This window comes from Pipistrellus hanaki (assembly GCF_964339955.1).
Source record: "Pipistrellus hanaki genome assembly, chromosome: 1".
Classification (NCBI taxonomy): Eukaryota; Metazoa; Chordata; class Mammalia; order Chiroptera; family Vespertilionidae; genus Pipistrellus; species Pipistrellus hanaki.
Window position 1 is genome coordinate 88,384,685 of NC_140503.1, and position 26,691 is coordinate 88,411,375.

Genomic DNA, 26,691 nt, shown 5'->3' on the forward strand with positions numbered 1-26,691 from the left:
CCAGTACTATGAAATGTCTTTATGAAACATTTGACTTTTATCACAGTCTCAAGGGAACTTAATCTGCATGTTAAACATTTAAAAAGCCAAAATTAATATTTATGTTAATGGTTAAACTCAATCTACCTTCCATTTCTTCATTTAGAAAGGATAAACATAGCATTTGTTAGATGTCAAGAGTGGCAATAAATTGATAGTTTTAATTATGTGTTATAGTTCATATTTTGAGTGAGAAAACATTTTTGAATTGTTTTAAACTTAAATAATATAAATAAAACCAAAGGGATATTATAAATATTGATGAAATACTATAAGAAATAAGAAATTTTACTAAAGATAAATTCACCTGATTTAAATTCTTTCTTACAATTTTCAATTCCATCTCAAGTGTTCTAAGAGTTGTTTCAAGTTGTTGGTTCACTTCAACTTCTTTAATATATTGCTCTTCTTTATTTCTTAACTGCTCCCTAATTTTGTCATACAACAAATCAGAATTTCTTCTCTTCTCTTTTTCTTCTTTTAAGGTAAATCTGCAGTTAAATACACTTATCTTAAAATTAATTTTATTAGAAAATAAAATGTTCATTTTATAATATGGTTGTACATATGTTGGTTTATGATCCTAATTAAATTCCTATGTTCTTGCATTTTTTTCCTTGCCCAGGTCTCATAATTTTATTTCTCACTTAAATCTCTTCCAAAAGTTATATATGCCTGAAAGGCAGCTATGAGAAAACATACTTCTACTTAGTAAGGTTCAGTCAATAGTAACTCTGGTAAATAATATAGGAAAGAAAATTTGAAATTATTCAGTGAAGGTAAAGTTGAAATTATCCTATTTCCACATTCATAATTACTCTTCTATTAGGAAAAATAACTTAGTTACTAACTAGAAAGAGCAGTTGTTTACAAACAAGTTTATAAATTCACTAAAAATAAAATTTCAGCTTGACAAAATATATATGTACCCCTAAAATGATTTACAGTGAAAGTCAGCATCTGCAAATGTCTTTTACAGAAGACATATCCACTGACTACTGTCCTCTAAGACTAGTCTAGGGAGTCTTTATCTGTTACTCTATACTTTTTGTTTCTTTTTTTTGGAAGACTTTCTTCTTCATCAAGGATATACTTACTGATTTGAAAAAGAGGAGGGAGAAAGGGAGGGAGGGATGGAGGGAGAGAGAGAGAGAGAGAAACATCATTGTGAAAAAGAACATTGATTGGTTGCCCTGACCAGGGATCAAACCCACAACCTAGGTATGTGCCTTGACCAGGAATTGAACCCACAACCTTTAGGTGTATGGGACAATGCTCCAATTAACTGAGCCACACCTTCTCTTGTCAGTCATTGTTTACTTTATAGTTCATTTTAAAATCCTTATTAGGACAAAATAGAATTCATATTAAGTCAACAATAAAGAGTATGGACCTTTCGGTATGGACCTTTTAATTAACTTTATGTATAAGATGCTGAATAAACTAATCAGTCATCATTTTCTATTTTACTTTTCATTTCATGCATATATTAAAACTAAAACTGCATTAGTTTTTTTTTAATTTTCTGTCTTGATAAAAATGGTCATTTAATAACTCTGTTGGTATGAACTACCTTGATAACAATTTTTAATATGAATAAAAATCCTTTTTAAAAGTTCTTATATGTAACCAAATAATAATACTCTATTAAGTAATTTATTCAGAGTATATAATAAAAAATGTAGAAATAAACATATATGAGACACTCCTGGAAGCATTAATTATAATACACAATAATGAAAAACAACCAATGTTTAATTTATTAAATAAATAATGAAGTTTCCATTTGGTGAACTTTTATATGGTCATTCAAATGATATATAAAAATATACATGAACTTATTACTAGAAGTATGCACTATTAAATATTGCTATATTATTTACAAAAATGTCATACTCCATACTACTAAAGAACTATTCTTGCCTATAAAATCTTAGAAGTTAAGAAGGCAGTTACAAAACTTTTCCTACATATATGTAGAATAAAAGTAAATATTCAAATATTTCTTTAAAACCAAATTATTCAATACCTCAAATTGCAGAGTTCTTGTTCCCATTCCACTTTTTGATGCTCTAATTGTGATTTCATTTCTTTTGTTTCTGATAGCTCCTTCTGTAGTTCACTAATCCTCTTTTCCATTTTTTTAATTTTCCCAGTAAGCAGTTCACAGTGATTTTTTCTAAGTTCTATTAATCTTTCATATGAAAGAATTGCATCCTGGATTTTCAATAAGCTAATAGAATCTGCATAAGAAAGAAAACAAAAATATAGAAAAATATGTGAATTAGTTTTGTATATAAAGAACTGTGCATATTCACATTCATTCATACATTGAAGGGTACCTATAATGTGGAAGACAAGCTCTGCAGATAAAACAGACAAAATCCCTGGCTCTTATTTAGCTTAAAGTCTAGCAGTGGAGAAAGACAAATAAAATGATTATCATAAATCAGATATATGCATAGAAAACAGAGTTCTATGGTCACATAACAGAACTTGATCTAGACTGGGCCCAGGGAAGATTTCCCCACGAGGGGATGGCTACACTGACAAAGGCAGGATGAGCAGGAAGCAATCAGACAAAGGAGGAAGGAGAGCATTCTAGACACTCTACAGCACCTGCAAAAGCTCTATGCAATCTGCTTCTAGCAAGATGGAGCAACAGGTAGTGATTTACCTTCCTACCTGAAACAAGCCAAAACAAAGCAAATAAAACACATCAAAAACTTATTTTCAAGACAATGGACTTCAAGTAATGAAGGCAATGATTCCTGAAACAAATGAAGTGAGCCTAATGAATGTCCCAGCTCACTGCCTTGAGAGAATTTCCAGGCCACAACGCAGGGAGAAGGAACTGAGGTAGAGTCCACCAGACTCCTTGACTTAGATGACGAAGCTGAGGGTGTGGTAAAACAAAGGAGATGACAGGTCTGGACCCTGGGGAGGAGTGAATAGAACAGAAAAACCCTTGACATCTGCAGAGGGTACTCAGCTGCATAATGCATAGTGCAGACTTGTGAGGAAATCACTTGAGACTGGGGAAAACAAACATGTGAAGAGTAGAGGAAACAGTGCCTAGAGCTCACTCAGCACCAGGAATAGTGTCTATTCCCATTAGCCAGGCTGAAAAACTCACAACTCACAGGACAAGCATAGAGTAGGCAGGAAGGTCTCTCCTTAGTAGTGGGGAATAATTAGTGCTTAGCCAAGCATTGCTCTGATTTCACCTAACAAATCATAAGAGCAAGACCAAAAAGGATCAAACTTTTTAAGTAACTCAACTATATACTAAAACAAGCTAAAAATAATATATATAGGTAGAGGCATGAAACCTATATTCTAAAACTCAAAGAGCACTTATAGAGATGCAAATAATAATGTCTGATATGAAAAATAAGCTGGGTAGGAATAAATGCATTTTAGAAATCATGAAATAAAAGAATAGTAATTTTCACATGAGTGAATTGTGAGAAACCATAAATAGCTAGTGTAGCATAAAGAAGCAAAAGGAAGGGACAGAAAATATTTAAAGAAACAATGACCAAAAGCTTTCTAAACTTAATGAAAAATATAATCTCACAGATCCAGGACAAGTCTGGGTAGCAGAGAAAAAATAAAAATAAATTACTGTAATTTTATTATATTACTTATTAGAGGCTTGGTGTATGAAAATTCATGCACTGCACATGTGTCAAACACAAGGCCCGCGGGCCAAATCCAGCCCGCCAGGCCTTGCAATGTGGCCCGCACCGCGCTGTCATCACTGCACTCCTCTGTCAGTTTATGACATTGTCAGTTTATGACTGTTCAGTAAACCATTCGGCCTGCGATTTAGGCTGGATTTTAGATTTTGGCCCCTTCTCTGATTGAGTTCGACACCCCTACACTAGAGGAAGATCCCTCAGCCTGGCCTGCCCCCCTCTCACAGTCCGGGAGCCCTCAGGGGCAGGAGGAGACTGGCAATCAGGAGAAGACAATGCCCCCATTATACCTCTGCTGCTCCTAGGCCGGCCCTGGTTACCTGAGCCTTGGGTAGCCCTGGGCAGCTGGGTAACCACCATCTGAGGCTTGCCTGCACCTTGGGCTGGCCTGGATGGCTGGGGGGCTGAAGGACTAGGTACTGCTATCTTGTGGCTGTGGGCACTGCCATATTTGAGGGCGTGGCAGTCTATTAGCATATTCCCTCCTTATTGGCTGTGGATGCCACCATCTTTGTGATGGCATGAGGGTCAATTAGCATATTCCCTTTTTATTAGAGAGGATGATATGCTATAATATTAATTGTAGAATGTGATAACTTATAATCATTTACCATAAACCAGTCCTACACCTACCATTAAAATAGCAACAGTTATAGCTAATAAGCCAAAAGAAATACTATTAAATAATAAAAATTACTTGATGACTATAAAAGACAGAAAAATATAAAAACAAGAAAAAGATATAACCCAAAAAATCAAAGACATGAATGACAGATTAAAACCTATATATTAACAACCACATTAAATGAAAACTGTCTAAAAACCTCCATTAACAGACAGATTGTCCAACTGTATAAAAAAACAAGACCCAACTACATGATACTTGTCAGAAATGCACTTTAAATTTAAACATAAAGACACAATTTTTTTAAAAGCATAGAAATAAGATAACACTAACACCTGATAAAAGAAGGATGAGGTAAGTGACTATCTTAACATTAAAGTAGATTTCAGAGCAAAAAATAATATCAGAAATTAGCAAGGTCACTGCATAATGATATATTAATAAGCAGCATAACAATCCTAAATGATCATGCACTTAATAACAGTTTCAAAATAAATGAAGTACAAATGGATACAACTCAAAGAAAAATAGAAAAATTCACAATTATCTTCTGAGATTCTAAAAAAAATTATTTATTGTTAACACTATTACAGATGATCCCAATTTGATCCACCATGGTACTGCCCTCCACCTAGCCTCCATACCCCTTCCCTGTGGCCACTGTTTGTGTGCATGGGCTATGCATGTATGTTCTTTGGCTAATTTCTTTACTTTCTTTCATCCAATCTCCCCCACCTGACCTACCCTAACCGATGTCAGTCTGTTTGATGTGTCCATACTTCTGGTTCTATTTTGTTCATTAGATTCCACATATAAATGACATATTTCCCAGATAAATACCTCAACAATATATCCTCTGTGGTGCAGAACTAGACAAGTTGTGCATATATTTCTACATTATACAGAAAAAGGTGTTACATTTATACAATGATGTTACCTTTACAATCCATGCTAAGTTGTTCAATTAGCAACATGGAATTCTTATAATTGGAGTAAGGCAACTCGTAATGTTCTGAAATTGTTTCAGATGACTGAGATAAGTCATTGTGGTCATCCACGGAATCAATTTTCTCTTTAATCTACAAATAAATAAAACTCTTTTCAAAATGTTGATAAAATATACTAAGTGCATACTGTATGGATAAATATCCACCTCTTTATAAAAGCCAACACATAGGTAATCTTAAAAGAACTGATTGTTATCAAATACGTACCTTTATCAATAACTAGTATTTTTAAATTACTTTTAAAATAAATGTCTACAACAAAGAAGATTTTCTATTTTTCATTATATTTTTATAATGCATTTTTACTACAGATATCAATAATATTTTTGATAATTTCATTTTTAAAATACCTTGTTCTTTTCACTATATATTTCCTCTTCACTAGATGTTTGCTTTGCTGACCTAAAAAAAATAAACATTTCTTTTCAGACAAATATTAAATACTTAAAATACAAGGAATAGCTAACCTATTATTTCTTATATATAAAATCTTTGAATTTGTAATTAATTTATATAAGGGGGATTAAACAATAAATAAAAAGAATAACATTAAGGGACAAAGTAGATATATTAATAATATTAACACAATGTATTAAAATTAGATCAAGATGAAAATCAGAGCAAAAGGAAAAACATAATGTTTATTAATAATATACCATGGTTTTTATTGTCATGTTCAATAAGAACAAGTTTTTACTGGTCCTGAGACCTATTTGGAAAGTATAACTTAAGTTCTTATGTGAAGGAAACCCTTTTATACTAGTCATGATATCAGCTTCTTGAGGACTTATGCATTACTATGAGCATTTTACATGTCTTATGAACATTTCAATCCTCAAAAAAACTATGGGAGGTAAGCAATATGTTAGATATTTTACAGAGGAAGAAATTGAGGCACAGAAAGGCTAAGTAACTTGCCAGAGTCTACAAATATAGTCAATAATAGAACCAGAATTCAAACCCACAAAATCTGGGTTAAAAACATGTGCTTCACAATATGCTTTGAAAGTGATACTTATTTTTAAGTGTGCTTAAGTACTATATTTTTCCATATATAAGATGTCCCCTTGTATAAAATGCACCCCACTTTTCTAATCCAAAATTAAAAAATCAATATTTTAAACATTTTGCTGATTTTCCTCTTAAGGCCTTCTTCTTTTTTTGGCATCTTAAGGAGTTGTTCTTCCTGTTTTTTCCAATGTCTGATCATACACACAGTGGAAGGAGGTCCAAATTGTATTTCTGAATTTCTAATTCCATACTCTCTTGCATAGCTGATTACATTCTGCTTGAATTTTGCAGAGTAAAACAATCGCTTACCAGTATTTATCTTTTTATTTTTTTTTACATCTTTATGGGCCCAAAACCCTCTGATCCCTATTGCATCTGCACCCTCTTCACCTCTACCTCAATTAGGGCATCAGCTAATGTCAGTAATGATAAGGCTTGTGATTGCAAACAGGAGGAAGCCTATTTGACAAGGTATGGGCAGCTACGCACCGGATGGCGCTCTCCTTGCCTGACTTCTGTGTATAAGATGCCCCTCAATTTTCAGTGTAACAATTTTAGGAAAATATATCACTTTATATAAGGAAAAATAGGGTACTATGATGGCAAATGAGTTTATATTATTATTCAATTAATACTAGCTACAATTATAATTATTCAATTAATAGCTACAATTATAAATAATTTCTAAATATTATACATATTTTTAAATAAAAAGGAATTTATATCTGAGCAATATTGAAGATAGCTTTTCAATAAATTAAAGATTTTTTAAAAATTGATTTTGAGAGAGAGAGGAAGAGAGAGGAATAGAGAGAGAGAAATATCATCCATTGACTGCCTTCTGCATACCCCCTACTTAAGATTGAACCCACAACCAAGGTATATGGTCTGACCTGGAATTAAACCAGTAACCTCTTGGTTCATGGGTCAATGTTCAACCACTGAGCCACACCAGCTGGTCAAACAAATTCACCATCAGGCATTCATTCATCCAATCAACAATTTATATATGTATTGGACATACACTTATTGAGAACATAGTATGTGTTAATGATAGTTATAGAAAGCATGGTTTTTATATTTTAGAACTTTATAATCCCAAAGTGATAGATTGTTACTAGTAAAGGTTGGCAGAGGGGGGCATTTGGGACAACCAGGCTGGCAGGAGGGGCAGTAAGAGGCAATCAGGCTGGTGGGAGGAGGCAGTTAGGGGTGACCAGGCTGGTGTTAGAGGGGCCTTTAGGAATGACCAGGCCAGCAGGGAGGGGGCAATTGGGGGCTACTTGGCTGGTAGCAGAGGGCAGTTAGGGATGAACAGGTTGACACACAGAGGCAGTGAGGGACGATCAGGCTGGTGGGGGGGGGGGGGGCAGTTAGAGGCAACCAGGCAGGCAGCCAGGTGAGAGATTAGGAGCCAGCAATTCAGGATTGTGAAAAGGATGTCCGACCGCCAGTTTAGGCCTGATGCCTGGGACATCCCCAGAGGGGTCCTAGATGAGCTGAGGGAACCCTCCTACCCATGCTCAAATTTTATGCACCGGGTCTCTAGTCTTATATAAAAAGCAATTTTTTGACCTAGCCAGTTTAGCTCAGTGGATAGAGCATTGGCCTATGGACTGAAGGGCCCTGGGTTCAATTCCTATCAAGGGCACAAACCTTGGTTGCAGGCTCTTCCCTGACCTCGGCCCTCGTCAGGTTTGTGCAGGAGGCAACCAATCAATGTGTTTCTCTCACATTGATGTTTCTCTGTCTTTCCCTCTCTCTTCTATTCTCTCTAGGCCTCCACTCAAAGCTACAAAGTTTCAATTATAGAAGATAAATAAATCCCAACAGAAATGGCTGCCACCACAGAGCAAGCAGAAGGCTTGGCTCCACTACAGGCTACAAAGTTTCAATTGTAGAATATATAAACTCCAGATACCAGGGTCTCCACTTGGGTGGCTAGGGGGCGTGGCCAGCATGCAAATCACCATAGGCCCCTCACCCAGGCCACCCCACGTCCCAAGGGAACCACCACCCTGATCCGGGACACCCTTCAGGGCAAACCAGTCAGCCCCCACCCATGCATCCGGCCTCTATCCTATCTAACAAAAGAGTAATGTGCAGATTGACCATCACTCCAACACGCAAGATGGCTGCACCCATATTGTCAAAGATCCTGCCCCCATGTGGACACAATAAGGCAACCACAAGATGGCCAGTAGAGGAGGGCAGTTGGGAGGGACCAGGGCTGCAAGGGAGGGCAGTTATGGGTGATCAGGCCAGCAGGGGAGGGCAGTTAGGGGTGACCAAGCCGGCAGAGGAGGGAAGTTGGGGGTAACCAGGCCTGCAGGAAAGGGTAATTGGGAGGGACCCAGGCCTGCAGGGGAGAGCAGTTTGGGGGAGGGGGGGGGGGAAACGAGGCCTGTAGGCAGGGGCAGTTAGGGGTGAGCAGGCCTGCAGGGGAGGGCAGTTAGGGCAAACAGGCTGGCAGGGGAGCAGTTAGGCATCAATCAGACTGGCAGGGGAGTGGTTAGGGGGTGACCAGGCTGGCAGGCAGAAGTGGTTAGGGGCAATCATGGAGGCAGGCAGGTGAGAGGTTGGGAGCCAGCAGTCCTGGATTGTGAGAGGGACTGCCCCCGAGGGGTCCCAGATTGGAGAGGGTGCAGCATGGGTTGAGGGACACCCTCCCATGCATGAATTTCATGCACGGGGCCTATAATATATAAAAAATGTCCTTAGAATGTGTGTGTATGTTTATATAAGACATGTTTTCCTGTAGAATCTAGTTCTAGAAGTGAAGCTGTTGGGATAAAGGGATGACACATTTGAAATTTTGAAACATGCTGCTAAATTTCCCTTCATGAAATATGTACCAATTTCATCTACCAACAGTGTGTGAGAATGCCTTTTTTCTTTCATTTGCCAAACATGGTTGTTTTTATATATATATATATATATATATATATATATATATATATATATATACATACACACACATATATATACATACACACACACACACACACACACACACACACACACACACACATATATATATATATATATATATATATATATATATATATTATGACTTTGAAAAATGGTAGGTCATTGTTAATTTGAATTTTTCTGATTACCAGGCAAGGTTGAATATCCCTAGTAGAAATACATAATTTATTGATCATGAATATTAGCTCAAATTAGGATTTGTTTTATAGGGAAATAATTACCTACTTTTAAATATTGCTATAGTCTTACCAATCAGTATCTTCATTCTCCATAGTAGGAAATTGCTGGTTATCAGTTTTTCCACTCTTTCTTTGTTGAATCAATCCATCATTGTCATCAGCGTCAGCATTATATAAGTTTTCTGTAACGTCCATTACATAACTTCTGTGCATCTTTTGTTCTTTTTCAACCTTTAATGAAAGTTGGATATTAAGGACAATTGTTATCACTTTATTCCTTTCAAAATTTGTGTTTTCATTAATTTATTATTTGTCTTAGTTTAACTGCCATAACTTATTAATAAACATATTTTTTTGCTTATTTTAATTTTATCATTATAGGTCTTTGAAATTTTTATAAATTCTGCTTTATTTCTGTTTCAGTAAAGAAGCAAAATTTCCAAGATTTCAAAAGGGCTTTCTTAACTTTGTGCTCTTACTCACATATACTTTTTACTAACTAATAGCCCCCCTATTCTCCTTGCATTTGTCTAGGAGAGACAGAGAAATAAAAAGACAAAGACACAAAATTTGTCCTCTTCTGTCTTTCCCACCTGGGTTTTGCATTACACAGCCAGATTTAGAAGATGTGACATTGTGCTTCAGTAACAAACAGGAAACTTTTGTCTTTTGCATGAAGCTAATCTTTTCCTCATTGCCCTTTACAATTCTTTTTGTTTTTAGATCCTGGGGTTATCAAAACATGATGGTATTCATAAAATATATGAACCAAAGTTTACCACATCACAGGAGCAGAGCAAATGTGATGAATTGTTAGATAATATAGAACCCTGGAAAATGAGTAATGCTCCCCAAATTTCACACTGAATAATCATAAAATGTTATAGCTAGAGGGCATGGGTATAGAAGTAATTATCTACTTTAGCAATATTTGCTGATAATGTGAACAAAACAAAGAAAGGTTAAATAATCTGCCCAAAGTTCCTAAAGATTACTTACCTAACATTTTATGGTACCAAAAGAGATGATACAATTTTTTTCATTTTTTTATGTTATGTGTCTATGAGTATTTTTATGATTATCTAACCACTATGTTGCATACCTGAAACTAATACAAAATAATAATGAATGTAAACTATAATTGAAGCATAAAATAGAAAAAAGAATAAAAAATTTAAAAATAATAAAGAAAAATAAATGGAGAAGAGGAAAACTTTAAATTAGGAGCCAAAATCATTAAAATTAATCAAGCAAATTCCTAAATTTTAATTCAAATGATATACTATGATAATATATGCATTGATATGGATATTTGGTGCATCCAACTCTGGTATGTTCTAATATTCACTAATGAGAATGCATAAAAAATTTAATAATATTTTACTGATTTTCTACACTGAAATGAAATAAATTTAAAAGTTATTGTTTGTTCCCTAACAGCAAAAGGTTTGATCCAGAAAGGTGTGATTCCACTAATAGGCAATGAGTTTATTTTATGACCCCATTCTCCACCTGAATGTAGTCCCTGAAGTCAATTACCGAGAGATCTCAAAGCAGAATATAGCTTTAACCTTGGCATTAGTGATTAGCAATATGACACTGCAAATTCTGAATCAATGACCATGATTATCTTTTCACATGAATCCAACTCAGTGGCTATCAGTTATATTGTTCATAATTTCAATTAGTATTTAATCATATGATTCAATAGTTGTTACCTTCTTTATCATGTAGGGAAGTAATATTTTTTATTTAGGATTGTTTGGTCTCAACTACGAAAATAAAGTTTAGCAGTTACTATAGATTCTAACACTATTTAAGTCTCATAACTAGTTCAAAACTTTTAAAAACTGAATATTCAACTCTGGTCTATTGACTCCAAAAGCCTAGCTTGAAAGGTAATTTCAGCTGGCCTACATTACATTTTTAAAACATAGAAAACAATATTATACTAGAAGTTTAAATTTTTACATACCTGTGGGTGGTTATTTTCACTTCCATTAAGCCTTTCTTGTTCTTCCTGTGATGTCATTTCTAAGACTAGCTCTGCTAACAAATCTATATATTAGTTAAAATGAACTACTTAAACCAGTTAAATAAAAGCTATAATCATTATTTTAAAATGAAAAATACATTTTATCAATTGAGGTTTTTTTTAAAATATTACTTATTTTTAATTCACTCAGCAATTTCTATTGTATATTCTGTTTTCCATAAAAGCTATTTATTTTTTGTCAATAGTTAAGATTCTTTAGGGCATACAATTTTTGTTATTATAAAATTTTATGTCTAACAACTTATTTTAAATATGCATGACAAAACATGGGTTTAAAAAACCTTTTAATGAATGGTACTACTTCAAAAAATAAATTACAGCCCTAAGCCAGTTTGGCTCACTGATAGAGCTTCAGCCTGCAAACCGAAGGTCCTGGATTCTATTCTGGTCAAGGGCACATTTCTTGGTTGCAGACTCTTCCCTGGCCTGGGTCCTGGTCAGCGCTCCTATAGGAGGCAACCAATTGAGGTGTTTCTTTTACATCCATGTTTCTCTATGTCTTCCCTTTTCTGGTCTACTCTCTCTAAAAATCAATGAAAAAATATCCTCATGTGAATATTAAAAAATAAAAACAAACAAAAGAAAGAAATTATATAATTACAACACAATGGTTTTTTCTATGTGCATGAGTATTTTCAGAATTCATTCTTAAGCCCTAGATAAATTCAAAGGAGAAATGAGATCCTTAAGTAACCTCATTGTTTTCGTGCAAAAATACAATCAGTCTAGGTCCACACTACATCCAATGAGTAAACAGTACATTGACACAGGAAATGAATATAACAAAAATATTTTCCTTTTATGTCAGATTTAAACTTTTAAAAACAAGTGAAAGCAAAAGGCAACAAATTATAAATAAAGCTTTAAAATTGTTTCATCACAAGGGTCCCTTTATCATTTGACATCCATGAACCTCATATATAATTTAAAACATTACATTCCTTGAGTCCTTAAACACCTTGGTTCAGGGGCTCCAAGGGATCAAGGCTATTTTCACAGTAATACTAAATATTTGCCGTTTTCATTTTCATTTTCTTGTAAATATACAGTAGAGCTTTCCACAGACATGATATGTGACAACATCATAGCTCTAATGGTTAATGGGTCATAGCTCTAATGATTAATATAATTTATAATTGTATTTTAAAGTTTTCAGTTCAATAGGTACTTCCTACTTAAAAAAAATTCTTTGGAATTCTCAATAATTTTTAATAGTATAAAAGAATCCCATGGACACAAAGTTCCAGAATTACTGTTTAAAAAGATTGTGTCTACCAAATATTCACTATGATTAACTACTTCCCCCATTTTTAATACTCAAAGATACCATAAACACACATACACACACACACACACACACACACACACACACACACCCATACACACTGAGTCTGCTAATCAGAACATCTGGTTGGTTAAAGATCCTGAGTACAACTCTGAGATAAAATAAAGCTAAAATACTATTGAGCCAAAACCGGTTTGGCTCAGTGGATAGAGCCTCGGTCTGTGGACTGAAAGGTCCCAGGTTTGATTCCAGTCAAGGGTATGTACCTTGATTGCGGGCACATCCCCAATAGGATGTGTGCGAGAGGCAGCTGATCAATGGTTCTCTCTCATCGATGTCTCTAACTCTCTCTCCCTCTCTCTTCCTCTCTGTAAAAAAACAATAAAATATATTTTAAAAAAACAACAACACAATTAACATGTTAGTAAATGAAGCTTTACTCTAGATAAAGGTCAGAATTCAAATAAGTACCTTATAACAATGCGAAAATCTTACAGTCAAAAATTAACTTCTGGAAATCCCTAATAAGTGTAGGGATTCTAAACTTAGAAATTTAGGTTACCAAAACAAATATAAAAACATCTTCCTTAAAGCTTACATTAAAAAAATTTTTTTTCTTTTAAATTTCTCTTTTTCAAACATAGATACCAACAATGACATTTACATTACTTATGTCAAAACCTACAATTAAACTTGCAAAGCAAAAAAAAGAATTAGGGCCCAGCCGATGTGGCTCAGTGGATGAGTGTCGACCTATGAACCAGGAGGTCATGATTCGGTTCCAGTTCAGGGCATATGCCCAGATTTCGGGCTCACGGGCTCAGTCCCCAGTAGGGAGGTGTGCAGGAGGCAGTTGATCAATGATTCTCTTTCATCATTGATGTTTCTATCTCTCTCTCCCTTTCCCTTCCTCTCTGAAATCAATAAAAAGCATACATTTTTTTAAAAAAAGGGATTAGGAATAAAAAGACTATGAGCATGTCAAGTATTTTCCTGATTCCTTTCTGGAGTTAAATATGACAGAATTCACCTGATTTGAATGCTTGTACATCCTTCATTCCTTCTGCTTTGTTGGGAACAGGATCTGTCACTACAAGGGTAGGCTGAATGGGTTTGAAATAAGATGATTACTAAATAATGTACTTTTCATACGATCTGTAGTTAATACTTAAATGTAAAAATATAAAAGTTATTACCTTCAAGTGAGAATATTTTCCAGGAGAATCTAAGAGCAAGAGACATATACTCAATTACATGAAAATATGGAAGCCAATTATACATTCATGCGGAGTTAGTATGGAGTTGAATCCCATGCTTAACTTTGGACATGATTACATTGGGTGTTAGTGGGACTTCTTTGTGTGTTGTCTTTTTTTTCCCCCCAGTGGGCAGGCAGATTAAGACAACAACTATGCAGAAATATGAATCTACCATAAATACTACAGAAAAAAAAACAAAAATATAGGTTTAGCAAAACATGCGGTTGAGATTTCAAAAGTAAGATTATGTTTCAAAAGACTATAACTAAAGTAGAAGTGTGGATATGCCAATGTGAACATAATGCTTGATGAGAGAAAAGTGATCTTTAATCAGAGGAACAAATCATGACCTTGACAGGATAAATGTGAAACAGAATGCAACAGCGTATCTTTAATGCAATATATCAGAATCACTTATACCATTATGCTACAGGTATTTATCATGTTCTTCAATCTGTCCTGTAATTTAGGAAGTACACAACTGTGATGACAGTTCAGTTGCATGCATAATCCATTTATCAATAGAGAAAGTGTTATGAGTTGATCAGCTTGGATATATATTAATAGAATTAGTTAATAAAAATATTCATATTTTTCATACCAATGCAGGCTACTGGTATGCCTATATTTCTTGTATCCTCTACTTTAGCCATCTTAAAGCTTCTTGATCCACTCATACAAGAAGGTATATAAAGCACATCTAAGAAATAATGTAAAATAAGCTTTCAATTTTGAAATATGGTTAATAAAAATTAAAATAATTTAATTGCCACAGAAATATTAGATGTTAAAATTTTTATTTCTAAATCTGTGTAATATATATTGAAAATAACAATTGCAGCACTTAGGGAATATACTCTACTTTATTTTCTTTCCAAAATCAGTTTGGTATATTATGCTAGTCTTTAAATGAGTTTTATAAAACAGCAATCCTTTAAAAACCTGAGTTACCATAAAAAAACAGCCAGTGCTTCTATATTCAAATCACTCTCACTGGAATAACAAATACTGATGTAACATATACCTTTGATGCCTGATACTCATGAGGAAGATAAATGAGGAGCTACAGTTTACCCCAATTACAGCATTCCCTGCTGCTTCCAGTATTTTCTGGAACAGCAATTATCTAATCTTCTGTTTCACTGCCAATATCCTAAAGCCATCTAAAGTAAGGCCTCTTAATTTTCCTCAACTCTAAAATTACCTTAGCTAATGCCTTTCTTTCCTCCCCCTTCTCTTCACTATCCCCCTTTCCTCTTCAAAAGTAATTCTTATCCTATTTCCATTCTTTTGTGAATTATTCCCACTTCTTTCCTACTTAGCAGTAGTATCTTACATCTATAATTTCTACTTCTTCATCTCTTTGCTTCCCTTTGGCTGTAGACATGCTCAGAAATGAACACAAAATAATGCTTTTCATGAATCCTTTCATGTCTTAAACTACCTATTCAAAGACTCTTCTTCCAAATTTCTCTGAAGAGAAGACTCATGCCTTCGACTGGGACACACATGGTCTGAGGACCAGCCATGTTGGCATCACCTGAGAGCTTTGAGAAATGCAAAATAGCAAGCCTGCTGCCATCATTTCTTCAAAGTCATAAACTTTCTACTGGATTTTTTATCAGGCTATAGCTTCCTTGATCTCCCCATAACTGACCCTGCTCTCTCCTTCTTTCCAATGCTCTTATTTTGTACTACATAACACTAACCTATGAGGTAGCAAAATTTTATGACTTCAAAAGTCATAAAATATATAAATGCCTATAGCTGACAATAGATACTTATGCTCATCCATGTAGATAAAATACAGCTCTACATGATCCGGTAACTTACCTCCCACTATATATACCTGCTCCTTTTCCCTTCATTTACTCCTGGTCATTTCTGCCTTTCTCATTCTTCACTCCCTATTTGATTCTTCTCCTCTTCCTTATTTCCTGACTTTCCTCAGGTCTTAGAGTATCTTGAAATGGAACAAATAAGTTAGCTCCTACAGTGGCACTCTCAATCTAATACGATATTCAACTTTTCGCCTTTTCACTTCTCACTTACTATGCATCTAACAGATGATTTTCTTTGGCTATTAGAATATATAAATATTCATGTTTTAAATCAACATTCTGTCAAAAGACCTTTTTATAAAATACATTCTTACCTTCTACTTGTTCATTTAGTATATATTTTCCTCTTTGATCTGCAGCTTCAGATAAGTGATCCACATACTTCTGTGGAAGACTTGTAGAAAGACTCTGTAAAAATTTATATCAATAATGAGTTACATAATGATTTCTGAAGCCCTTTCTAAAAAAAATATCTAAATTTCTTACTTTAAAAGCAAATAGAGTTCAAAATAAGATAAGCATGTGTTGACCAAAACATTTAAATAGAAAACCTCATATATGCTCTCTGTATCAAGTTTTCATTTATCTTCATTTGGCTATTGACTGTATATTGAGCATGGAAAGCTAGAGAAAATGCTTCAACAGACAAAATCTGATATCTATCCACATTTCAACAGAGCTAACTTCATAACACCTAATTCTATATTGCATTCCCCATCAAAATAAGAGGACATTTTGAAAAAATGTCCTTTTAAAGAAATTATTTAATAAGTACACTTGCTATAAATTTAAAATGACATATTAATGACAAAACTTTTTTTAGTGTTAACAAAAGATTCTTGAGCCTGGTCAGTGTGGTTCAGTGGTTGAGCATTGACCTATGAAGCAGGAAGTCATGGTTTGATTCCTGATCAGGGTACATGCCCAGGTTTCGGGCTAGATCCCCTGTAGGGGGCATGTGGGAGGCAACCAATCAATGATTCTCTCTCACCACTGATGTTTCTCTCTCTCTCTCTCTCCCCCTCTCTCTCTCTCTCTCCCTGCCTCCCTCCCTCCCTCCCTCCCTCCCTCCCTCCCTCCCCCCCTTCTCTCTGTCTCTCTCTCCCTCCCTCACACCCTCCCTCTCTCTCTCTCATCCTTCCTCCCTCTCTCTCTCTCTCTCTCTCTCTCTCTCTCTCTCTCTCCCCCATCTTCTCTAAAATAAAAAAAAGAAAAAGAGAAAAAGATACTTCATGATAGGAAACATTGGAGTTTGTTATATTGAATATAAACAGAAGACTGTAGAACTTGCTTCATTTAGGTACACTAAGGTTTAGAATAAAGTTATTATTTGATAAGTTTTTTTGATAGAAAAAATGATTGAATAAAATGTCAAAGTAGTAAGAAAAACTTTTTTTAATTATGTTTAAATAATTGCAAAAAACTGTATTTACTATTATGCAACTCTTCAAAAAATTATAGTAAGCTTTATAACAGAAGAATAAGAACATTTATTCATTAACCACCTAAAGTGTACTAGACACTTATTATGCACATTTTGTTTCTTTTCTACGCACAATGATAATAAAAATGGCATGACGATGGTTAACCTGCTTCCTGATTCCTGTTCATTCCAAGATGTTAGAGTAAAATGATAATCAGATGTGATCTATTGTTCTCTCTGTCCAGTATGTCCTTCCCTAGATCTTTACATGACTGGCTCATTTACTTGGCAAACTTAGTCACTCTTAGGAAGATCTTTTCTTACCACCTAAATTCCATTCCCACTCCCATTCTAATGATAAACTCCCCCCATATTCTCTAACCTAACATTCTCCATTTTCTTTATATGAAGTACTTATAGTGACTTATAATGAACTTTTGCTTACTTATTTTTCTACTCTTCCCAGTCACGATAGCCTAATCTCTCAACCAATATATTCAGTGTCTAACTGCCCAGCACATAGCTGTTATTCAATAACAGAAATTTACTTAAGGTCAAAACATGCAAGATCTCATTAAGAAGGCCTCAAGTACCAAAGCAGTACACACCTATACTATAATGGAGGATAGCTCCATTAATAGTCTAAAAAATGTATCCCCCAAATTAGAAATCCTCATACCCAAACTTTCCCATTTTTTTTCTTGATACCACTGCCATTTTATTGCCCTTCAGGCTTATAAAAAGTGCCCTTAGTATTTAGTAAGTCACTGTATACCACTGTGATCTTACATTTCCATAGCACCCTTTACAGTTTACAAAATGTTTTCATATTGTTACCACATTTGTTCATCACACATACACGAAAGGTAGATACCACAGTGGTATCTCAGTTCTCGAACCTAATTTGTTCCAGAAGATTGTTCAAGAAGTGATTTGTTAAAAAACCGACTCATTTTTTCCCATTAGAAATAATGTGAATTGAACTAATCCATTCCAAATCATTCCCTGCTTTAACCTTTCTTATATACAGTACATGTCTAATGTACTATTTAATCCACAGATAAACACTTATTTTTTAAAATTTATCAAACCACCCCCTCCTAGCCTTAAAGAAATTTTTCATACATCACTGGCTCTGAAATGCTATCACTGGTTAACTGCTTTTTCATTTATCCAATCAACAACAGTTTTTCTAACAATTCAGTTGCCTGTAATTATTATTTTGTGAGTACTTTCACACTGCTGGCAACCCTGGCACTCTTGATGGCCTCTCTATGTTTTTAAATTGTGCTAATCCTTGATTTTGCCAGCAACAAAAGCATTCTTTGTTTGTTGTGTGAGAGGTGCTTTTTGTCATGCTGAGGTATCAGCAGGAAAGGGCTGTCAGGTCAAAAAATGAAGTTTTGGTTGACAATGGAAACATTTTTTCTGAGACTGGTCAAGAACCAAATTGTTCCAGATGGGAGAGATTCAAGAAATGAGGTTTGACTGTAGTACCATTATTATGAATAATAATAATGGTACTACAGTCCACCAACATTCCAACAGGTTTTCCAAGATCCATAGCTAGTCAAAGACTGTTCCATGACCTTAGTGTTTGTACTATTAGGCAACAGATGCATATATCCAAGAGATCACAGCTGTCACCTTAGATCAGCTTATCATGTTTTTATATCTATATTACTACACCAGAGGCCTGGTGCACAAAATTCATGCACTCCGGGGATGGGGGTTTCTTAACCCGGCCTGCACCCTCTCGCAGTCTGGGAGACCTCGGGGGATGTCTAGTTTATAGCTTAGGCCAGTTCCCTGTAAGCTGGCAATCGGACATCCTTAGTGTTGCCACAGAGGTGGGAGAAACTCCCACCATTGCAGCTGTGCTTGCCAGCTGTGAGTCCAGATTCTGGCTGAGCAGCGCTCCCCGCTGTGGGAGTGCACTGACCACCAGGGGGCAGCACCTGCATTGAGTGTCTGCCCCCTTGTGGTCAGTGCATATCATAGGGGGCAGTTGAGTGGTCTTAGCATATCATTAGCATATTATGCTTTGATTGGTTGAGTGACAACTGGATGACTGAACACTTAGCACATTAGGGTTTATTATATAGGATGTATAACTGTTATAAAAGCACTCAGTGCATGCTGTCTTAACCATGCAAAACAACTGTTGCTTACCAAAACACCACTAAACCAAATTGTTATTATAATCCTACATGTATTACTTTTCACTATGCTTTTCTTTCTCTGGAAATGTTCCTTGCAGATCTACTTGACTGGTCGACTGTTCATTCAGTTACTTAGGCTTTTATATATATAGATAGTTAGAAAACATAAGAAAATAATTTTTATGAGCAAATGTAGAGGTAAGAAATAAAGTTAAAGCATCCCTTTTATGTTTTAATAGCATCAATGCTGATATTTAAAATGATAGATCAGCTTATCATGTTTTTATATCTATATTACTACACCAGAGGCCTGGTGCACAAAATTCATGCACTGATAATAATAATGGTAGTACCTCAGAATCCCAAGGTGATTCTATTTCTTCGTCTTCTTCTAATCCTAATGCTGACATTTTATCTATAAAACATAGTCACAGATACATTAATGTTAACATTTTTGCTATGAATTTTAAACATATATATATATGTATATATATAAATGTCTATCTCTATTTATGAATATTTCAATAAAATAAAAAAATAGCAGAAAAGACTTTCAGAGGAACGAAGCATTTTTAGGAAGAAAAATATGATAGCAGTTGGGATATTTTTGAATAAAGATAGCAAAAAAATTCTTTTAAAAATGAATAACACTTGGATCTATTCAAATTAGATTTGTTTATATCAACATTTAAGAATAGGAAACAATTCATAGTCACTAACTTACCACTACTACTATTTTTGTGTTCTCCATAAACATAGGTCAAATTGTCATTATTTGTTTGGCTCTTTGGAGCACTTTCAATAGTATCAATACCATTTTCTTTTTTTTTAATTGCCAGCTTTGTTGTGTCTTCCTATAAAAATGAACAAAAAACCAACTTTAAAAAGTGTCATATTCATTCACTTGCTCAGTCACTTGGTAAGACAACAAACATTTACTGTATCTATCAATCATAGGCACTAACCCAGAAGCAATAAATATAAAAGATTTTGTCCTATATGCTAACAAGGGTAGAGATACATGGAAACAATAAAGAGAAAGTATCATTGCTAGTTCTACAGCTGAAATGAATAAACTACAGTAAGGGCACAGAGGAGATAACAGTGGGTTGCACCTGGGAAGCTCAGGAAATGATAGGAATCCATCTTGAAAGATATACTAAGTGCGGTAGGAAGGCATGAAGGACATTCTAGAAAGAGCAGCATGAGTAAAAGTATAAGGTCTGAGACAACTCAGTAAGTGAGGGTACCAAAGTAATGTGATAAAACTGGAATGGTGAAATGGAATGAAGAGAGAAAACTGGAGAATCAGAGCCTAATCAAAAAAGGGAAGTATCATGCTTGCATATGAATTTTACCCTTAAGTAATGGAGAGACACTAAGTAAGAAGCTACATCATCACAAATATATTTTAGAGCAGTCACTCTGGTGTTAATATCCAAAATTTATAAATTATCTATATAACTCAACACCACCACAAATAATCTAATTAAAAATAGGCAGAAAACCTGAAGAGACTTTCTCCAAAGAGTAAATACAAATGGCAAACAGACATATAAGAAAATGCTCAATGTCACTAATCATCAGAGAAATGCAAATAAAGACCACAGTGAGAAATAACCTCATACCTTTCAGAATGGCCATAATTAATTAATCAACAAACAACAACTGTTGGTGAGGATGTGAAGAAAGAGACCCTCATCACCCTGTTGTAGAGATTGCAAATTGGTACAGCCCACATGGAAAGCAGTATGGAGTTTTCTCAAAAAAATTAAAAATAGAACTACTATATGACTATCAATTCCATTACTACGAATATATTTGAGAAATCCAAAACACTAATTTGAAAAAATATATGCATTGCACCCCTCTGTTCAGTGCAATGTTTTTTACAATAGCCAAGATATGAAAGCAATTCAAGTACCCATCAACAGACTATTGGATTAAAAAGATTTAGTAAATATTTACAGTGGAATATTACTCTGCCATAAAAAAAGAATAAAATATTACCATTTGTGAAATGGATAAACCTATAGGGAGTTATGCTAAATGAAATTAGTCAAAGATAAACACCATACGACTTCATTAATATGTGGAATTTAAAAAATAAAATAAAGAAACAAAAAAATCAGAAACAGATTCATATATAGTGAACAAACACTAAAGGGTTGCCAAATGGGAATGGAGTGGAGGGGATAAGTGAAAGAAGTAAAGGGAACAGAAATTTACAAAACATAGTTAAGGGGATGTAAAGTACAGCATAGGCACTAGTATTACAAGGGGGATAACTTTATAGATTATATAACTGTCAAACCACTATGCTATCCATTTTGCTGTTGTTGTTAATCCTCACCTCAGGACATTTTTTCCATTGTTTTTCAAAGAGAGTGGAAGGTAGGGGAAGAGAGAGGCAGAGAGAGAAACACTGATGTGAAAGAAACACATCAACTGGTTGCCTCCCACACGTGCCCCAACTGGGGACAGGGAGCAAACCCACAACCCAGGTACCTGCCCTTGTCTGGGAATCCAACCTGCAACACTTGGGACCAAGGGCCAATACTCTAACCACTTAGTCACACTGGACAGGGATATGCTGTACATTTGAAATAGATATTAAATAACACAAATTGCCAACTGTAATGTTAAAATTATAAAGAAAAAAACTTTAAAAAACAAATAAAACAACTTACCTTTGTAAAACCAATGACTGCTGAAGACATAGGAGGAGCTTTTAGAAGAGGTTCAAGTGATGAAAAGGCAGGTTGAGAAAAGCCCTGGATTTTTTCTGATGTTTTGGGAAAGGTTTCAACCACACCTTCATTTTCACTATGAAAATTATTGTCCTCATAGGAGGTCCTATTTTCTGATCTCACAGTGGCATATTTTGCTTCTACTACAGTAAAACAAAGTAAAGAATACATAAAAAAAAATCTGTATCTTCAAATCAGTGAATAACACAAGAACAGTCAGTCTTCAAATAGCTTACTGTTTTTCTGGGATTGTTGAATAGCAGTCTTTAGCTTTGCTAAGCTTGGCTTCATGACATTCTAGGGGGGGGAAAATCATATCTTTTAGTATCAAATTTGATAACAATGTTAATATTCACAATATTAAAATTTGATAACAATAATGATCTCACACAAATATGGAATCATTCAAATATAGAATTGTATTCCAGTTCTGCCATTTACTAACCTACATCTTCTCATGGGGTTAGGATTATGAGATGACATACCAAGCCCCAAAATGTTACCATTTTTACCTGTAAATAAAAATTATCCAAATACTTTGATATCAATTAGATTATAAAATTTACCCCTAGGTAGTTTATAGGACTGTTGCAAAAAACTAGTATTAAGAAATGTAAATTATTTGTTGTATTTTGTAACGTATTTGCATGATTTATATTGATATGAATTATCTCTTGTGGGGAAAATATGAGAGTTTAGTTTTTAGTAATATCATGTTTAAATAGGTTGGAACTGCAAACAGTATAAAGCTGTTTCTTCTATTCTGTTTATCAAAAAGCTAAGAAGAAATGATTGTTTAATTTCAACTCCCTCCAAGAAAGAGAATGGAAAAGATTAAATCGGTGGAGCAGTGACTCATGACTGAGAATAGTAAATAGAAAGCCATGTCCAAATATGTTGACAATGGAGACAGAGATGGACTGAAAACACAGACTCTGAAGAAATGTTTTCTACAATTTTTTTCTTGTAGCTGGTGGTAAATGAGAAGAAAAAAAATAAAAAGGGGGGAGAAGAGAAAGGAAAAAAGTTATATATAATCAGTTAATCAAGTTGTAGAAGCTTAAGACAAGAAAAAAAAAGCATAAATACAATATAATATGCAGAGAAAAATACATAGAATTTCAGTACATATGAATATCTTTATAATCTCTGAGTAATACATTAATTAGTGTTATTAGGAACATACTACGAACAAAAGCCTTTTTTATATTTCATTATATTACATTAAAGTACACAAAATTTTATAAAACTATATAAATATATTATATATAAAAATATTACATAAAGTATATAAATTTTATAAAATAAATATATTACATAATACATATAAAATATATAAATATAAAAAATACATAAAATAGAGGTTTTTGTTCAGAGTATAACCCTAATAAACTGATTTAAAGGAGAAATGAATGGCTTAAAAAGACATATTTAATGGAAGATGAGATGGGGCTAAGAAAAGGTTAAAACATTTTAGTCTAAAATCATAAATTGAAGGATACAAAAAAATACTATAACCCAGTATCTACATATCACAAAGTTCTCATGTCCTTATTTACAACATATTTCTTCAGGATAACTCAAATAGAACTTATACATCCTAAACATTAAAAAGGGCTATTATGGTTAAGCCATATTTCTAGAAATTCAATTAATTTAATTAAGATTTTTGATGTCTAATATATTACTTGCAACATTTCATTACACAGATCTCCATTTGTCTATTCATTTATATACATTTAAAAATATTTAAAAAATGCTTCTTAAATAAAGATCTTATAGGTGCTCCAGAATATGCACAATTATATTTCCTAGTACCTTATAGAGATGCAGGGAATTTAAAATGAATATTTAAATAACTATAATAATAAAAATCTGAAACTTGAACTTTTAAAAGGTGATACAAGACTTTGGGTAACTATTTTTTTTTTAAATATAATACACAATTTTATATTCTTGTCTCCTGGTCAAGATGGTAGAGTAGATAATGTTGTGCTCAACTGCTCCACAACTACATCAAAATAACAATTAAATTGTAAAACCACCACCCTTGAGATCCACCTGAAGACTCGCTGAGCAGAATTCTTATAACTAAGAATATCAAGAAGAATCCAAGGTAAGACTGGTAGGAGGGGCAAGATGTAAAATGGACTGGCCCTACACCCATGTTTGCCAGTTAAGAACTGGGGGAGAGAGCTCAGCTTCATTGGTCTCTCAATGATTGAGCCCAGAGTAGCAGTGTTGGGAAGAGGAGTCCCCACAGCATCTGACTTCGAATATCAATGAGAATTCCATCCTGTGAGACCGAGGGCTGGTAGAAGGGGCTAGAGTCCCTGGCGTTTCTCTTAGGGTCCACACACAAACTCACTTACTCACTCACTGACACACTCACTTCGAGCTCCAGAGCTGGACAGCGGCTTGAAATGCATCAGGGACATAGGAGTAGGAACTGAATGGTCTGATTTCAGGGCAGGAGTGGAGGACAAGCTCTCTCCACCATTTTGTTCTTTTATTTACACCTCCCCACACACAAAAAAAACTGGCAGGTGTAGGTGAACCCCCAATCTGGAGTCTCCATCAAATTCCCCACACCCTGGTGATTTCCTGAGAACCCACCACAGCCAATTCATGCACAAACCAGAATTTCTCTCTGTGGCTCTTATTCACAAGCTGCTGGCCTCGGCCCATGCTGTGGATTTCCCTAAAATCTCACAAAGGTCCAGACCATGGCATGCCCTGTAACTCTTGCAAACCAGCCCTTAGTCCCAACAGTGGCAGCCAGATTTTGATCACAATATAGCTTCTCCCAGGAGCCTCCAACCACAGATCACTTTGAAGCTCCTACCAGGGATCCCCAGCAAGCAATAAGCAGGAGCTGACAAGGTACTGCACTGGAACTCTTCCAAGAGGCCCCAGAACTGATACATCCAGTGACAAGCTTCAGACCACACTAGAGCACCACCCAATTAGCTCCACAAACCCAAAGTATAGACTCAACAGGCACCAGAGCCCACAGCAGTAAATTTTACTCCATGAGGTAGATCCTCCAACACAACAGCTCATCAACTATAAGTCAGGACCTGTTATCACAGAAGGTCAACCTGAGGTCCAGTTTCACCCACTGATGTGGCAATAGCAACCAAGGCTCAAGTGCAACATTAAGGCACATAAGGAACAACCCACATAAGGAACACCTCTAAAGCATCCCTAAAGGAGATCAGGGAGACTATGCTATCCCACTGGGCCCCACAGAACACCAACTACATAAGGTTACCCTGTCAAGACTTGGAGACTTAGAAACTCTGCCTAATACATAGGAAAAAAACAACAACAGACAGGCAGTCAAAATAAGGAGACAAAGAAACACCTCAAATGAAAGAACAGGAGAAACATTTCAGAAAAAGAAATAAACAAAATGGAAGCAAACAATTTACTAAATAGAGAGCTTAAAACACTGGTTATAAAGATGCTCAATTGATTTAAAAGAAGAACAGATAAACCTAGTGAGAACTTCAAAAAAGATAGTAAACACACAAAAAAAGACATAGAAACCATAAAAAAAATAGATAAAACTGAAGAATACAATAATTGCAATGAAGAATACATTATATAAAATCAACAGGTGATTAAATGATGCAGAGGATCAATTCAGTTTTTTGAAAGAAAAGGTAGAGGAAAATACCCAGGCAAAACAGAAAAAAAGAACATCAAATAAAAATGAGGATAGTTTAAGGCAGCGGTCACCAACCTTTCAGATCTCGCAAACCATCATTTGGCAACTGCTACTCCAAAGGTTTCCTTAAACCAGCGGTCGCCACCTTTCAGACCTCATGGACTACAAGTGGTCTGCGGACCACTGGATGGCGACGCTAGTATAAGGGACCTCTGGGATGACATTAAGCATAAGAACAATAGCATCATATGGGTATAAGAAGGATGAGAGAGCAAAGAATTGAAAACCTATTTGAGAAAATAATAACTAAAACCTCTCTTTCCTGGCAAAGCAAAGAAGAACACAAGTCTAAGAAGCGTGGAGAGCCCAAAAAAGATGAACCCAAAGAGAACCACATCTTAAAAGCAGCATAAAAAAAATCAGTTAGTTGTATATAAGGGAGCTCCCATGAAAGACTGTCAGTGATCTCTCAACAGAAACTTTGCCAGCCAGAGGGATTGATACTATACATTCAAAGTAATGAAAAGCAAGGACCTATAACCAAGATTACTATCCTCATCAAGGATATCATTTAGAATCAAAGAAGAGATAAAGACACACACACAAAAAATGAAGAGTTCATCATCACCAAACCAGTATTACTGTAAATGTTACAGGGACTTCTTAAAAAAGAAAGAATAATGAAAAAG

The 26,691-nt window shown here is 34.9% G+C and overlaps 1 protein-coding gene across 10 annotated transcripts in view; it reads right to left on the minus strand.

The window, feature by feature from the left end:
• Positions 1-26,691, minus strand: part of LOC311618171 (ankyrin repeat domain-containing protein 26-like) — a 91,424-nt gene that overhangs the window by 38,672 nt on the left and 26,061 nt on the right. For 3 of the 10 annotated variants that reach the window (XR_014794251.1, XM_084875509.1, XM_084875503.1), the window contains exons 8-21: positions 22,566-22,626; positions 22,270-22,472; positions 20,304-20,433; positions 19,933-19,994; positions 16,309-16,402; positions 14,755-14,853; positions 14,091-14,119; positions 13,925-13,997; positions 11,529-11,611; positions 9,624-9,784; positions 5,723-5,774; positions 5,303-5,444; positions 2,069-2,282; positions 347-530 (exon numbers count right to left, since the gene is read on the minus strand). Coding sequence is in view for 9 of the 10 variants with exons in the window: in XM_084875509.1 (XP_084731635.1) it covers positions 347-530; positions 2,069-2,282; positions 5,303-5,444; positions 5,723-5,774; positions 9,624-9,784; positions 11,529-11,611; positions 13,925-13,997; positions 14,091-14,119; positions 14,755-14,853; positions 16,309-16,402; positions 19,933-19,994; positions 20,304-20,433; positions 22,270-22,472; positions 22,566-22,626 (1,587 nt within the window). In the remaining variant the exon portion in view is untranslated. The remainder of the gene's footprint in view (positions 1-346; positions 531-2,068; positions 2,283-5,302; positions 5,445-5,722; positions 5,775-9,623; positions 9,785-11,528; positions 11,612-13,924; positions 13,998-14,090; positions 14,120-14,754; positions 14,854-16,308; positions 16,403-19,932; positions 19,995-20,303; positions 20,434-22,269; positions 22,473-22,565; positions 22,627-26,691) is intronic. The other 7 variants (XM_084875505.1, XM_084875504.1, XM_084875506.1 and 4 more) reach the window with 7 other exon arrangements.